The 15,145-nt window shown below is 38.6% G+C and overlaps 1 protein-coding gene across 2 annotated transcripts in view; it reads left to right on the top strand.

The window, feature by feature from the left end:
• The window catches only part of ARHGEF10 (Rho guanine nucleotide exchange factor 10), an 89,614-nt gene that overhangs the window by 8,341 nt on the left and 66,128 nt on the right, over positions 1-15,145 (top strand). For both annotated transcript variants that reach the window (XM_026033896.1, XM_026033897.1), the window contains exons 3-8: positions 5,815-5,985; positions 7,264-7,554; positions 8,561-8,624; positions 9,648-9,727; positions 10,751-10,807; positions 13,662-13,825. In XM_026033896.1, the coding sequence (XP_025889681.1) occupies positions 5,815-5,985; positions 7,264-7,554; positions 8,561-8,624; positions 9,648-9,727; positions 10,751-10,807; positions 13,662-13,825 (827 nt within the window). The remainder of the gene's footprint in view (positions 1-5,814; positions 5,986-7,263; positions 7,555-8,560; positions 8,625-9,647; positions 9,728-10,750; positions 10,808-13,661; positions 13,826-15,145) is intronic.

The raw sequence follows: 15,145 nt of genomic DNA on the forward strand, positions 1-15,145 counted from the left end.
ATATTCAGATTACTGTTCCTGACAAGAGCCTCTTCCTTAAATGTGGACAGGCAGATTCGTGACGCATTTGAATTCAATTTGAATTTAGTATTTTATCCGGAAAAATAATGTGTTATATTCACTTAACAGTATTATTAGTCTGTAATGTGTGCATTTGTTAAATATGAAAGATATGTTGCTTTTTTCTTTGTTGTCCATTTGGATGGAAAGCCTGGTAACTTGTGTGGTTTTGCTTTTGTTCCCGTTGCTGGAAAGGCCTCTTGTGTGAATGTGTTGGGGTTTGGTTTTGTTTTTCACAGTTTCCACACTGGCCTTGTGKTCTTCCTTTGGATTTGGGTGTGAGCCTCATGCAATTAGCAACATGCTTAGCCCACAGGGACCTGACTTTCCCGTAACACAGGTTTAGCACAACTGCGAGTGAAAGCAGAGGGAAAGTCTTGGCTTCTGATTCACTCCCCATGACAGTGGATGGAAAAATGTTCACTGATCCGTTTTGGTGTAGGGAGCTTTGGCTTAGACTTTTTCCCCAAACAAATACATTATTATAGTAATAGTTACATCTGTTGATAGATGTGTCTGTGTGGCACCATGGCAATAAACTGGTGTTCTTTGATGGAGCATCCCCGTGAGCGCTGCGTGCCCGCTTGGCAGCACTTCCCGGGGCAGTCACATCTCTGAGGACATCCCAGTGCGTACCGCAGTTGAGGGCAGAAGTTTGGTAGGTAGAGGTAAATGCACAGGCTGTGACCTGTGGAAGTTGATACTTGAGAACCTTCAGAAAAGACCTTGCACTTTTTCCATCAGCAAAGGGGCCTGAAGGGAGATGCCACTTGGTGCTGTGGAACAGCTCAYGAATAGGGTGCTTTGCAGCAGCATTCCTAAAAGCCAGCAATCTTTTCAGGGTCCCCAAATGTTTATTTACTAATGAAAACATGCAGAGCAGAGGTGGTCTTCGTTATTACTTGTGCTCCAGCAGCACACTCCTAGAGACCTTGAACTGATGTTTGGAAATCCCAGCATGGAAAGTCACTTGGATAACTTAAAAACTTTGTCAATGTGTCAATGTGTGTGGTGGGTTTTTTTTTTTCTTTTTTGGTTGTGTTCATTATTATTATTTTTATCTTTTTTTTTCCCCATTGTGGTAGCAGTCTGTGATTATTTCATTGCATATTTTCTTAAATAGCTTTTAAAGTCTCCTTCCCCATTTGGCACCTAAGCACCTAGTTCTCAATTCCAGCCTCTTGGCTGGACATCGTCTCCCTGTTTGCAGCCTCCTGCCTCCCTCTGCCAGACCCAGCTGATGCTAGTTGTGTTCTTGCTGTCCAGGTTACTCCTCCTCCTGCTCCCAACCCATTCACACTGAAGTAAGTTAATATCTCCCATCCAGATTTCCAGTTTGACCAGACTTTTTGCATCTCCATCCCTCCTCATCCAGATATGTTCCATCTTTCACTTGAGTCAGCTGCCTTTCATCTTTACCTTTCTTCCTGCATGGGCACTAGCCAGAGCTGCTGTTTGGGGAACCTGTAAGCTAAATTCTTTGAGGATTCCTTTAAACTGAATACCAGAGTGAAGGAATATTTAAGTTCATKTTTTTTCTCTCCGAGTATTGAAGAAGTCACAATCACATGTGGGAGAACTGAGCAGAAAGAAAATACTTTGTTGCTCTCTGGCTGTAGAAAAGCCATCTAATCAGCACTAAGATGTGAGAATCTGGAGATTACCCAGTAAAGACTGAGCATTAAAACCTCTTTGTTGTTGTTGTTGTTGTTTTGTTTGAGATGTATCACGTTTCTGCTGAGTGTGAATCAGCTCTGGTTTCTTGAAGGTTTACAAATCAGTTACATTTTTACAGGAACTCGGACAGTGCTTGCTAAGCACAGGATTCACCTTCCTGACAAATGTCAAGTCTCTGTTACAAACTTTCCCATGAAATTAATATCAAACGAATCCAGAAGCCATTCCTTTCTAACCACAGTCAGTGTGGTACATTTAACGGTTAGTTTTGCAAATGATAATTTGAAAGATTCTAGTATTTCTTTTTGTTAAGGCTTAAAAATGAACAGAGAACATGTTGGTGTGCGTTCTTTTTCTACATCTGTAACTGTAGAMCTGGACTGAAGCTGATTTTTGAAAAGTGCACATAGCAGAGTCTGTGACCTAGAGGAAAAAGTCTCTTCTCTGAGTTAGTCCTGCATATATACTTACTCCATATAGGAATGCAGTCTTTAAAACTTTTCAGGTGGAAGAAAGTAATTTTTTCCTTCTAGAATTCAAGGTAGATTTTTTTTTTTCCCATCTTCCTGCAGAATGTTAATCCTTGTAAGGCTGCTCGGTGCTTCAAAGAAGKTATTTTCCATTTATGGAGAAGAACACTTTCCCTGTTAGGTTTTAGCACCTTACTGTTTTCTAGTGAAATTCCAGTTCTTTCTTCCATATGATGTCTTGCACATTCAGGCAAGCCCAAGACAGATTCTGACTGTTAATAAAAAGTGTCTGGGAAATAAAGCATATCTCATCTTAGGATAAGGCTAAAGAGAACATTTCTAGCATTTATCAAGGTTAATATGTCCTTGGACTGTTGAGTCTGCCTGTTTGCTGTGATTTGTAAGCTTTGCAAGATAGCAAGTTTTATGATAACTGAATACACTCTGAGACAGTAAACTTTTTTTCACTGAAGAGCTTTGCTTTGAAGATATTGAAGAATTTGTACAATGTCAGAAACATTAGAGGAGTTCATCTTGAAGGAAGAGGGCCTACGGTTTTCCAAGTATCCTGCGGTAATCCAGAATACTTGAGTAAAAAAGTAAAAACGCTCGGTGTTTTCAGCTTGCACAATGGAATAAGAACAAGCAACTTCTTTCAGTCTCTGTATTAGATTTCTCTGTATTTGAAATATTATTTTACAAAATAATAATGGTTTGCATCTGTAGAAAACCACACTTTTCTTCATCTGTCAATGTAAATTAGCAGTATGGGTAAAATCAGTTGAAAATATATGCCATTTAGGGATAAACAAAACAAAAAAATCGTTTAGTGAATATGCAAAAAAAAATTATATCCCATCGGTGAAACAATTTTTTGTCAACTCAGTTGATTACCTTAGCACCAAATTTGTTGTGGTTCTTCCTCTCCACTGTGTTTGCACTGCATTCAAAATTTAAAGACTTTGGTAGTAAGTGCCTTTTTTTTTTTTTTTTTTTTGATTCTACTTCTTTTGATGAAAGCTATTAACAAAAAACCACTAGTGTAATCTCAGATTTAAAATTAATATCACTCTTAAATTTATAGTATTTTAGCTGTACTGTGTTTAACTACAAATAGCATACAGAAAAGGAATGGGAAAGCGGGTGGTACCAAGATTGTTTTTTTTAGTTGGCAGAAAAAACAGAAATTGTTTACATTTGGTATGCCTCAGCGGCTCTCTGAAAACATAGTCTGTTTGCTTATTTTTTAAGTAAATTTAAGTGAAAAGCCATTTCATTGAGTAATACAGAAAAATCAGTTTTATTATTTCACATGTTTTACTAAAAAGTAGGAGTTATATAAATTATATAAAATATAATTTCAAATTAAAGAATTCATATTTTCACTCTTAATTTAACTTGAAGGCAGTTTCCGATTTTTCAAGTTTTTAAAACTCAATTTTTAAAAAATAAATATTTCRCACAAGCCACGGAATAGTATTGGCACAAGATGAAGAAATTAAATCAATTATTGTGTTCTCATTCCTGGCTGACAGGGCCAAAGTTAGGGCTGTGAATAATAGTAAGACAACAAATTAGACTTTTGGCACCTAATTTAATTATTTGAAGTAATTTTAAGTGGTCACTGTAATATTAATCCCGAGAAGTCTGTCATTATGACTAGGAAAAATCATGAATTTTAAAATGATGTAACAATGYAGTTCTTTCTTATGTGTTGAGGGCATTTTGTAATATGCTTTTTTTCCTTCAGGTTTTTCTCTACAGTCATAACTGCTTGGAAATTCACTTTTCTATTAGTTAATCTTTGCTTACATTTAAAGAACTGGAGGAACTGGAACTTTTTACATAAGCAGGAAATTTTACAAGATATGTGATGGGGGGCCCATATTCACATCGAGTTTCTCTGTTTTGTGTCATCCTACTTTTGTAGAACTTCTGAGGAGCATAAAAATGTCAGCTTGTATGTGTGTAGGACTTCAGTGTGTGGCTTCGATGGGCTGGAATAGCTCTGCAGGATTTTAGCATCTTTCARAAGAAAGCATTGCCATGGACAAATGCAAATATGAAAAGTCTGAATTCAAATGCTGACTTCTTGCCAAAGGATTAAAAAAAAGGGCATCGAAATTGAATTAAATGTCCTCTGCTTCAGCTTTACACCATGGCAATATGTGCAGCATAACCTCTTATATATTCCTTAATCTTTTTAATTCCTTAATTTTGTTTATATTTAGTTCACACTTTCTTTCTCCTTCAGAAAGAATATATGAAAACTCATGTCAATTGTGGGTGCGATAAAATACAATGCCTCCGCCTTCCAGAAAAAAAAAAGGCGGGAGTGCTCATGGCCTGTGGGGTTTATGGCAGAGACACAAAGCGTGTTCCAGATATTGGGATAGCTGATGCTCTCCTGGTGYTGAGGAGCTTCCGAAGGCAGGAGCAGAGTTCGGGATGGGTGGTTTGCGGGGGCAGGAGGGCTCCCGCTGGGCGGCCTGCAGGAAAGGTTTGTGGMGAGGGCACCCAGGGCCCAGGCCTCGTGCCTGGCCCAGCTGAAGCTCTGCCTGGGCTTCCTGCGGACACACAGCATGAGCGGCGCTAGTGGGGACACCCCGAGAGGCTTTAACTCCTCAGGGCATCTCCCACCGCAAGAGGTTTCAACTCCTTGGGGCATCTCGGTGCCCCTGTGGTGCGAGCGACATGTCGGGGGAGCAGCTCGGGCCTTGCACAGCCCGTCCCCGCGCCGGYGCTCGCAGGGCCGCCCTGCCACCTCGCTGAGGCACCTGGAAACAGAGGCAAAGAAAGAGAGGAGACCTTCTAGCTGCGCCAGAGGGTAGTTGTGTTATTCCAGCGAGTACTTTTTCAAAGGTAAGAACTGAAACATCAGCCCCCTCACTCGCAATCAGATGACACGTTGATGGCTGAAGCGTTTGGTGATGTGGTTTAACAACACAGCACACAAGGTCACTGCTGTAAGTCCAGCTCGGACTGAGAGAGAAAAAAACTGCTGCTCTTTAGTGGTGTGTCTGAGAAAAGTTGCTGTTACTGGCATTTTAACAGTAGCTGGTGTCGCTGTAGAAGATGAAGCTAAATGTGCATTTACCTCTTGAGTAAATTCATTGACAGGGTGTATGCCAGCAAAGCAGTGACTTCCCTGCGACGCAACTTTTCGATTTTTTTAATGCACATAATTCACACGTCTGGTTTTGGATTGGTGTGGAAGAAGAGACTTGGAAGGATTAAAAAAGAATAAAGACTTGCAATCATGAAGTCCCAAAGTTCTGGTTCAAAATACAGTATCATCTGTGAAGTCTTCCTCTTTGAAGAATCAGCTGATTAAACGTGTTCATAAAAAATGTTCTGGTTTTAGCTCCTTGTGACAAAAGTAATGATAATGTATTGTCATTTTTTGTTGCTTTCTGGTAATTCCCTTGTCAGCATTAGAGTGCTTATTGAGAACTACATGAGTGTGTCAGCATATCAAAGGGGTTTGGGTTATTTCCATTAACCTAAAATTCTAAGACTTAACTGTATAGGATTAATTCATAATTGGAACATTAATAATGTGAAATGRTTGATAAGAACGAGCAACAGAAAGGCTCCTTCTGCTCAGTTCTAGAGAATCAACCCAAAGTCCCTGGTACAAATGATGAAGAGGAGGATGAAGGAGAAGAGTTTGACTTTGACAGTGGGGATGAGATACCGGAAGCAGACAGACAAGCTCTTATGCCTCCTCCTTCTGAGTGTGGGAATAACACAGAGCATGAGGAGACCAACGCTGCAGGTAGGTCCTGCAGCTCTGCCTGCCCTAGGCTCAGCCAAGTTCAGATCGCTGAAGTGTGGGAGCCTTTCTCTGGTGATGTAATTAAAWATTTGTAAGAGTGCCATGGAAAAAATATACAAAGATTTCCATGGAAAGACTCTACAAGTGTTTTGTTCATTCCTACTAGTTGCATTTGTGGTAGGTCTGACACTGCAAYGAATAGGTTGTGTCATTCCAGTGAGGCTTCCCACCTGCCTCTGACATCCCCACCAGCAGATTGGTCACACGTGGTGCTGAGCTGCAGGGAAACTTTGATGCCCTTGCAGCTACAACTGTACACGGGTGACTTGTGCTAAGCCTCCTTGACAGCCAGCAAGCTGCTTACTGATCTGAAGAGGCCATTTACATAGCAATCAGTGGAATCRGAATATGGGAACTTTATTCATAACCCAATGTTTTGTTAAGCATTAAAACCCTTAGACTTTGTTGTAACACACACAGATGATACCTGCACTGGGGCATATTCAGGAAATCTGGATTCTGTTCAGACCTTTAGCAGCTGATTTTGCTGACTTCAATGCACTTTCCTTTTGTAATCACAGTCTTTGTGCTCCTGGCAACTAGAAACAGACAATTCAGGTGACTGCTCAGTTTGACAACCTCGAACCTACCCACTGCCTTACTCTAAAAATTGTTGTTGTTGCTCACTCGCCTTTTTATAAGGTTGCAGTTAAATCTCATAAGCTTTTAATTACTTGACTCCACTTCTGCAGCTGTTTTATAAGTGGCTTTTGGTTTCACTGTACCTTAGCTCGTCCTAGGAGATTTGGGGAAATTTGTATAACAGGGAGTAATTTAGTTCTAAGGAGGAAAACTTGGGAAGTTACTTTCTTTACCATTTTCTCAGCAGAATATTTTCAGGAATGTTCTTTAAGGAGTGAACTTTTAGTGAACTTTTTTTCCTCATAGCTATTGCTAAAATATTTCCTGTTTCATAAGACACAAATTCATCTAAAATCCAAATTTAAAACTTAAGGTTTTAAGACTCTTTTCAACTGTGTGCTCACTGAGACCATAACCGCGTGTCAGTCTTCCTCCTCTACAGGACTTAGCAGTTCTGGAATTGAGTTTTTATTCATCCACAGACTTTCTCCTTGATCCATCTTTAAAATGGTGACAATAGCACTACTTTATTTTGAAGGAGTTTTGTCAGCTGTAGACTTTAAGTTATTTCTAAAGTAAGGTTTAAATATGAAAAACATAATTTTCTTTTGTTTATTTTTGATCTTTCAAATAAAGGGACTGATAATTTAGTAAAAAACGAGGAAATACAGACATCGCAGTCTGCTGCACAGGGCACTCCAACGAAGGTCAATCCCTACTCAGTCATAAATATTTCACCAGTCCAAGAGAATGATCCATCCTCATCACCAGAACCGAGCCCTCAAGAGGAAAGGGCGAGTCCCAGCTCGTGCAGTGGATATTCTGTTCCGGTGCCCTGTGGCTACGCTGTACCCTCCAATTTACCACTGATACTGCCAGCCTACTCCAGTCCTGTTATAATACGCAGCATTTCTGTGGACGAGGAAGGTACTGTATCTACCAAATTTATTTTATTTGGAAGGAACTTGTTCTCTTGCAGTACTAGGACTGAGATACCTGAATAAAGATGTGTAAGAAAGAAGCGTATATACAGAGTCATTTCTTTCTCAACCTTTTACTTAAACGACCTTTGGTTTTCCAACACCATATTATTACAGATAACATGAGTCAGAACTCTTATTTCATTTTGTCATTAAGAATGGTTCATGTTAAGTATCCTTCCCTTAATGATATGAAGTAATTTCTAGATAAATAATTCAGTGCTCAAGCCAAATGCTTTTTTCAGAAACTTTTATCAGACTTCAGATACAGCAAAGCTCTTGTCCTTTTTTTGTTTTTCCTATTATACTCATTTCTGTTTTCCTTTCAATCTCAGTGGATTTAAAGTTACTATGGTTTCTTTTTGTTTGTGTTTTTTTTTCTCCTCTATGATTTGACAGATTCTATTTGTCCTTTAGTCTTTAGTTTATTTTTAAGATAGAAGGGGGAGAACAAGAATATAAAACTTCCCATGTGATGTCCTTTTTACTTTCTTGAATTTTGACCATAATGGCCTATAGCTAAGCAGCAACTCTATTGCAATTCTGTATATAATGATACATTTTCACGTATCCATTGATGTACATTGTTATCAGTTGTACTAGCAGGTAAAGACAAATATTTTTGTGTATTTTTATTGCCTATAAAGAAATAATGTTATGGCAGAAATGGGAATTAAATACTTCGGACATTTCCTCTTAGACTAAGCTGCTGTTTCTTTGTGATTTAATTCTTTCATTCACAAAAATAATATCTATTAACATCTTTAGATATCTTAATGGGATAAAAAAGTTGTACAGAAGTAGTGGATTATTAGAGGATTATTAGAGTATTCAGATTAGTAAAAGATTCATCAGCAGTTTTATTAAAATCGGCTTCATATGCTAAAATATACCATTTAAACTACACCTACATTTTACTATTTTGATAATCATGTTTTGTTTCTACTTTGCAGGCACGCAGTCAGCAACTGAAGAATGCCACTGTAGCTCTGCAAATTCAGAGGATCCCCAAAATAGGTGATTGCTGGTTCAATGCAAGTTAATGATACATAATTCCTTATTTTCTGAGAAGACTTGAATACAATAAGCCAAACATGTACATTTTCATTTCTGACATTTCCTTTATTTTTATTTTCATTTTCCTAGCTCCTTAACTGCTATGTACCACAAACACACTATTAGAAGTCYAGTATGTCCAGCCATGCATTATATTTTTGAAGGATAAGATTTAACTTTATAGAATCGTAGCAATTTTGGCTGCACTGGGGATCTTGTAGTCTGACCTCCTACTTTACAGCAGGACTGCTGCCAACACAAGATCAGATCAGCTGTGGTTTTGGTACCATCTCAAAAAATCTCCAAGGATGGAGATTCCACAGCATTTCTAAGCAGTCTCTTCACTGCTGTACAACCCTTTTGCTGAACAAACTGAATTTCCCAAGCTGCCATGATCTGCTGATCCTTTTCCCTGCTTATGTGGTCTGGCCCTGCAAACAAGAAGTGTAACTGCACCACCTCTGCAGCTCGCAGAGGGCTGTGGGCTGGCATCTGGTCACGCTGTGCCTCCTTTCCACCAGCCCCTTCAGCCTCTCTCCTTGTAGGCCCTGACCATCTTGGCAGCTCTCTGCTCTACCTTCCCCRATTTCTCCATATGCATCTTGAGCCAAGGAGCTGCAAATGTGGAATGCAGCATTCCACGTGCAGTCTCCCCAGTGCTGAAAAGAGGGGAAAGCTGCCTCCCTCTGTCTGCTGGCTGCCTGCCTCCTCACGTAGCACTGTGTGTCTTTAGTCTTTATTATAGTAGAAGAACTTGCATTTCATGGCTTCCAACAAGATAATATTCTGTGTTCTGGTAGAATAATTCACAACCAGAATATTTCTGTGGGAGAAGTAATTTCAATTTCTTAACTAAAATGATCAGAATAAAGTATTTGTTTTTTGTTTTTTTTTTTGTTATTTAACTATCTTTATGATAGTTTAAAGACAATATAATGTAGCTTTTAATACTCTTATTTTGTGGGGTTTTTTCTTTTTTTCAAGTGAAGAAAACCAGCTCAGGAGAGAGGATGATGCTCTGGCCAAGTGGACTGCAGATCCAGCAAATACAGCTTGGATGGAAAGTAAGTATCAGTGAACACTGAAGTGCAACTCTAGAAGAAGGTCAGTTTTAAGTTGTGGTCAACACTGTGCATGTGTTACCTCTGTATGTGTGAGTGTGTATAAATGTTTACACACGTGTGGACATTTTACAGGGATATCTGTATTCACTTTCATTTTTTATTTTTTTAAAATAGCTCCAGAGCCAAGTTTAACCCWTTACAAATATTCCACAGTGTAATATTTTAATGTTGTGAGATTCTCTCGCAACGTTTTGGGAGACTCTCCCAAAGTCAAGAGACACATATGCCACATATGCAAATCCCTTGGTGCCATTGAAAAAAATCATACTGGAGATGTGCTGAAGTTCACAGTCTTCTTTTTGGCTGTCCATGTGTTGCTGTTCTTGTACATTCACAGTCATATTTTTGGAGAAGGTGGAAGGGAAGAAACCTTTTCTTAATGCTTCTCCTTTGCTCTTTGCTGGCCAGATGTGCTGTAGGCCAGAACATGGCCACGTCGTTTGAGGGCAAGTTGCCCTGGCTCTCCTCAGCTTGGACTAAATGAGGATTCCCACTGGGCTAGAAGTTCCTCTTCAGTGGTATTTGTAATAAATGAGAAATTTATGTCATCATCTCAAACTGGCTCTTAACTTAGAAGAATGATCTCTACGTTACTTACAGTTCTGATTCTTTCTTTAGAGCCAATTAGTAAGGCAGCAAGCAGTGCTCAACGAGCACAKAGCATGTGTGAAAAGGAGGCAAAGATGTTATGTTGGCTGTGGAAATGGAATTTTGTTTTCATGCTCTCAAAGGTTATCATGAACAACACAGTAAACACTAAAAATTTTCAAATATCTTACTACAAGAATGTTCAGTGAAAGTAATGATATTTGCTTAATGATGATTAAATGTACTACRAAAATACTGATGGAGTGTGGGTCATATCTCTAATGTATTCATATATGCCAGTATGATTASAATTTCATGTTTGTCCCAATAAAATTGTATGTGATTTCACACTTCTTCTTCCCGTTTTGCTTTTAGATCCAGATGAAGTAATTTATGATGATGTGCCAAATGAAAATTCAGACTCTGAGCCAGGTTTGAGGTCTTTGTAATATGTATTATTTAGTAATATGTATTTGTAATATGTATTATAAGATATAGATCTTTTTTCAGTTGAAAGAAATGTAATAMGACCAATGTGAGTGTATATTGAATAGACATGTTCACTAAATATATATATATGTATACACAAATGAAATTAACACCATATCAGTAATCAATGGATCTTGCAAAACTCAGAACTAATTTTTAACAGAATTTATATCCACACGCAATCCACAGAATTTATATCCATATGCCCTTTTGTTCAAAAACTGAATTATGCTTTATTGTACAGATGCTGTACAATGCCATCCCARTCTATGCTGTCCAAAGCCCCTGAGTGGTGGTGTTCCGTGTGCTAGAGAAAAGACAGGATTATAATTAGGGGTATTGTAGCCATGGTGACTAAACAAGGCAAGGAATGCGAGGAAAAGCTATTTTTAAATAGATCAGCAGATTTATGGTAATGTGTCTTTATCATAGTTTACAGAGAACTGCTCTATTCTTTAAAGTTTCACTTTGCATAAAGATATCTGATATAAAGATGAGAAGCAATGTCCGGATCACTGAACATCCATTAAGGAAGAGATTCAGGCTGTTTGTTGCCCTATCTGTGACCACAGAAATGTTGTATTTCAGCTTCACGCTATTCTCGATCCTTATTCTTTGTCTTTTTTTGGAAGAGTAAGAATAGATTTCAAAGTAGTTGCCAAGATTTTGCCTTGACAGTGGAGCTAGAGGTCCAGAAGCTTATTCAAGCACTGACTCTCTTGGGTGGTTTGGCAGCTTTTGGTCACAGTGAAGGCCGCTTAAGATTTTGTTGGTGTTAACAGATCTTGTTTGGCTGGGCTGGTTTATTAGGAACYCAGCATCTACTTTTATTGCCCACAGAGGGCACAGGGGTTTGCTGAGCTTTGCTATATTGATGTTAATAATTCAAAAAAGCACTTAAGTGGCAATATTTTTACTTCTTGATCTTCGTACTCTTCAGGCAAGAGGTTCAGCAAATTTCATTACGGAAATATGTTCAATTTATTACTTAGGTTTATTGCATTAGTGACTTAAATGCTTTCATTCCTGGAAAGTCCATAGGAAGTCTTAGAGATGTTTTCCAGCTTAGCCATGAAACACGTGTGCAGTGGCTGGGGCTGACCTGGGGAGGTTAACAGCACTTGGAGCAAAGCTTTGCTGAGCTTCTCAATTTTCATCCTCACTCAAAAGTTGTTAGTCCAAATTCTGGCCTTCCATCTGCATTCACAGATGTTGAAAGATTTTGAGAAAATACATAGTGAGGGTAATTTCAGCTTTATATGCTCATGATCTTTGTATTGTATGTTTAGATTGTATGTGTTAAGAGGAAGGCACATMTCCTTCACAAATATCGTAGTTTGAATGACCCACTGTGTATTGGTGTGTGGGCAAGGCATTTCCACTACATCACTGTGTATATCCTGCCCCAATACCTTATATTGGTTATAAGTTTAGACAATGTCATTACAATGATGAATCTTYTAAAATTGTCATGATGCTAATTACCACTAAAACTTCTCTTTCAGGATGTGTATTTTAAGAACAATTTAGACATGCRTAGAGATTTAAAAATTAACAAATAAATAAGTAACATCCAATCTTAGCATTTAATTATGTCAAATTAGAGGAGATTACTTCATGCTAATTCTAAATAATATCATTACTTCAGTAAGATTATTAGTGGTAAAAACTTAATTTTTCAATCACAGAATCATGAAGTTAGATGTGTAAAACACATCCATTTTGAGTGKTTTTTTTTCAGTGTAAATACTACTGAAAGTGTAGTCTTAAAACAAGCACAAAATTTGCTTGTTGAGTTATGTGATTCAGCTTTAAATACTAAGTGATAACCTCTAACGACAGGGATCCCTGGTAGAAGTGTCTACACTTCTTTAATTGTAATGGGACAAATGACTGTGTATGTAAAGTGCACACCTGTTAAGTCCTGATAAGTATTTGCTAATRAACATTTTTCCATTTTATTTTGAGTTAGTTTGTCAAGTTGGGTGTCTGTGCCAATTAAAACACCAGCTGGGATAAGGAATGGGAAGCAGAGAGAGATAAAGCTATTAAAAATACTTCCTTAGAAAAACATGGAKCAATCTTGTAGTGTTTTTTACATTAGCATTTTGGAAGTTCTTTTCCAGTGTTTTTGACTGGTGATGCTTTGGTCAGCATTTGAATTAGAGCTTTCTAAGTATTAAAAAAAATTAATATTTCAAGCCTAATTTATGGGCTTGCAGATGTAAGAGACTCCTSATAACTGGTAGGATCACTATAGTTGCAGGAATGATAAATCTTAAAATACTGTGGTTTTGTTATATGGTTCTTAGCTGTTTSATCTGTTCTGATTTAATTAATGATATTATCATTGATTTTCATAGTGTTTACCGCATTTATTTTTTGAACTGGTCATGAATAAAAACCCCTAAAAAATAAATGGCAAACTTGCGAACGTAAGGCTGATTTTAATCTGTGCAGACGCAGGTTTGCAGCTACGGTTTCAGTTTGGTCTGAATCTCTCCTGAATCATGTCATGGGATTTGGGGAAAACAATTCAGCTTGAGCACAGCACGTTTTTAAAGGGATCGTGTTCTGAACACTGGTTGTGTGTTTTGTTTAGAATCCTGTTTCAACAAAGAAGACCTATTTTGACTGTTTGAACACTGCCTCATCTTATTTCTAGTGCCTATGCAAAAGTCTGTGTCATTTTTTATAGTTCCTAATGCAGAAGCTTTCTGATGTTTAAACAAACAGGAATATCAGCTTAATTTTTTATTTTAATTTTTAATTTTTTATTTTGGTGTCTGTCTTGCAGAGGAAATGATTTATGATGATGTTGAAAATGGTGATGATGGTGGCAACAGCTCCCTGGATTATGGGTGGAGTTCAAGTGAGTTTGAAAGCTATGAAGAACAAAGTGATTCTGAGTGTAAAAATGGAATTCCCAGCTCCTTTTTGCGAGGCAACCACAAGAGACATGTATGTATYCCCACAGTGCTGTCAGTGATGGAGGTTGTTCTGATTTGCAACACCTGTCTTTCCCAGCTGTGTTTCCCTCCTCCTCAGTACAGCTTTGAATACCAAGAATGTTTTTTAAAGAGACATGAATCGGTGTGGGCATGAATTCACAAGAAAATATGGCTGGGGACAGAAAAGTGGTAAACAGGAACTCCATAAAATAAATTCTCAGATTGGATAAAAAATAGAATTAAAAATGAGGTGAATTTTTCCTCTTGGGCTGTTCCTCACCTTTTCTTGTTTTGCAGCTAATAGATTAGTGCAAGTGATAAATTATGAAAAAATAATGTGAGGATTGAATGGGTAGCCCTGAAAAACATCCCTCAGTTGCTCGAAAGTGTTCCCTATCCTTTTATCTTAAATCTGCATTGCTGCTTTTGCCTGAAGGTCACTATGCTTAAATAATAAAGGTCTTGTGATCAGAAAAAAGCCCGTATCATTCACTAAGGATAAGGTGTGTTTTGGAAATGATCTATCTGCTCCATCTCTGTGTCCTCTGGTCTAATCCCTTTKGCTGCATCTGTTCTGTGGGAAGCAGGATGGTGATGTGGGTATGTGCCCTCACTGTGCATGAGGAGCAGACCTAGCCCGCCCCAGCTCCTCTCCTTTTGCTTTCATTCCCTGTTTCTGAGCAGAAATTCCCAGCCTGAGGGCTGAGGCGCTGCACGGTGCTTCCTGCTGCAGGTCCCTGCTCTGAGTGGCCAGAGGAGCAAGGTGCCCCTGGCAGCATCGCTGAGCGAGGGAATGAGGTGCAGTCGGTGAAACCTCAGCATTTCCCTGCTTTATACTAACCAGTATAAACCACCCGTTTGTACTTTGGGCCACTTCACAACTGGTACCATCAGAATCCAAAATATTCCAGTTGCCCATAGGATGGTTAGGGAGTTGTAGAGTAGGACCCACATCYAGGACAGCACTGCAACAGGAGGAGGAACTCCTGCTGCCTCAGAGCTGAGTCTKTGTCTTCTGTCTCTGTTTCTGTAGTGAGAACCGGGCTTTCCTTTTTTAGCTGCTTTCTGCTTCCTTAGTTCTAGATGTTTTCTGCTCTAATTTAATTACTGCTTTTGTTTCCATCCTCATTTTTGCACCTTTCTTTCAGGGAATGCAATCCCAGTAAAATTGCACTTTCAAACAAAATGTGCAAGAAGGATCAAAACTAGGGAAGTTGCTCAGGACGGCGATACTGAAGACGCCCTGTATATTCTTTCACAGGACCCGTATTTTGATCTTGCAGGTTTCTTTTCTCAGTGAAAATAAAAACCTTTCTGTATATGTTCCCTC

Source organism: Nothoprocta perdicaria, unplaced genomic scaffold (genome assembly GCF_003342845.1).
Source record: "Nothoprocta perdicaria isolate Ctin4 unplaced genomic scaffold, notPer1 scaffold_136, whole genome shotgun sequence".
Classification (NCBI taxonomy): domain Eukaryota; kingdom Metazoa; phylum Chordata; class Aves; order Tinamiformes; family Tinamidae; genus Nothoprocta; species Nothoprocta perdicaria.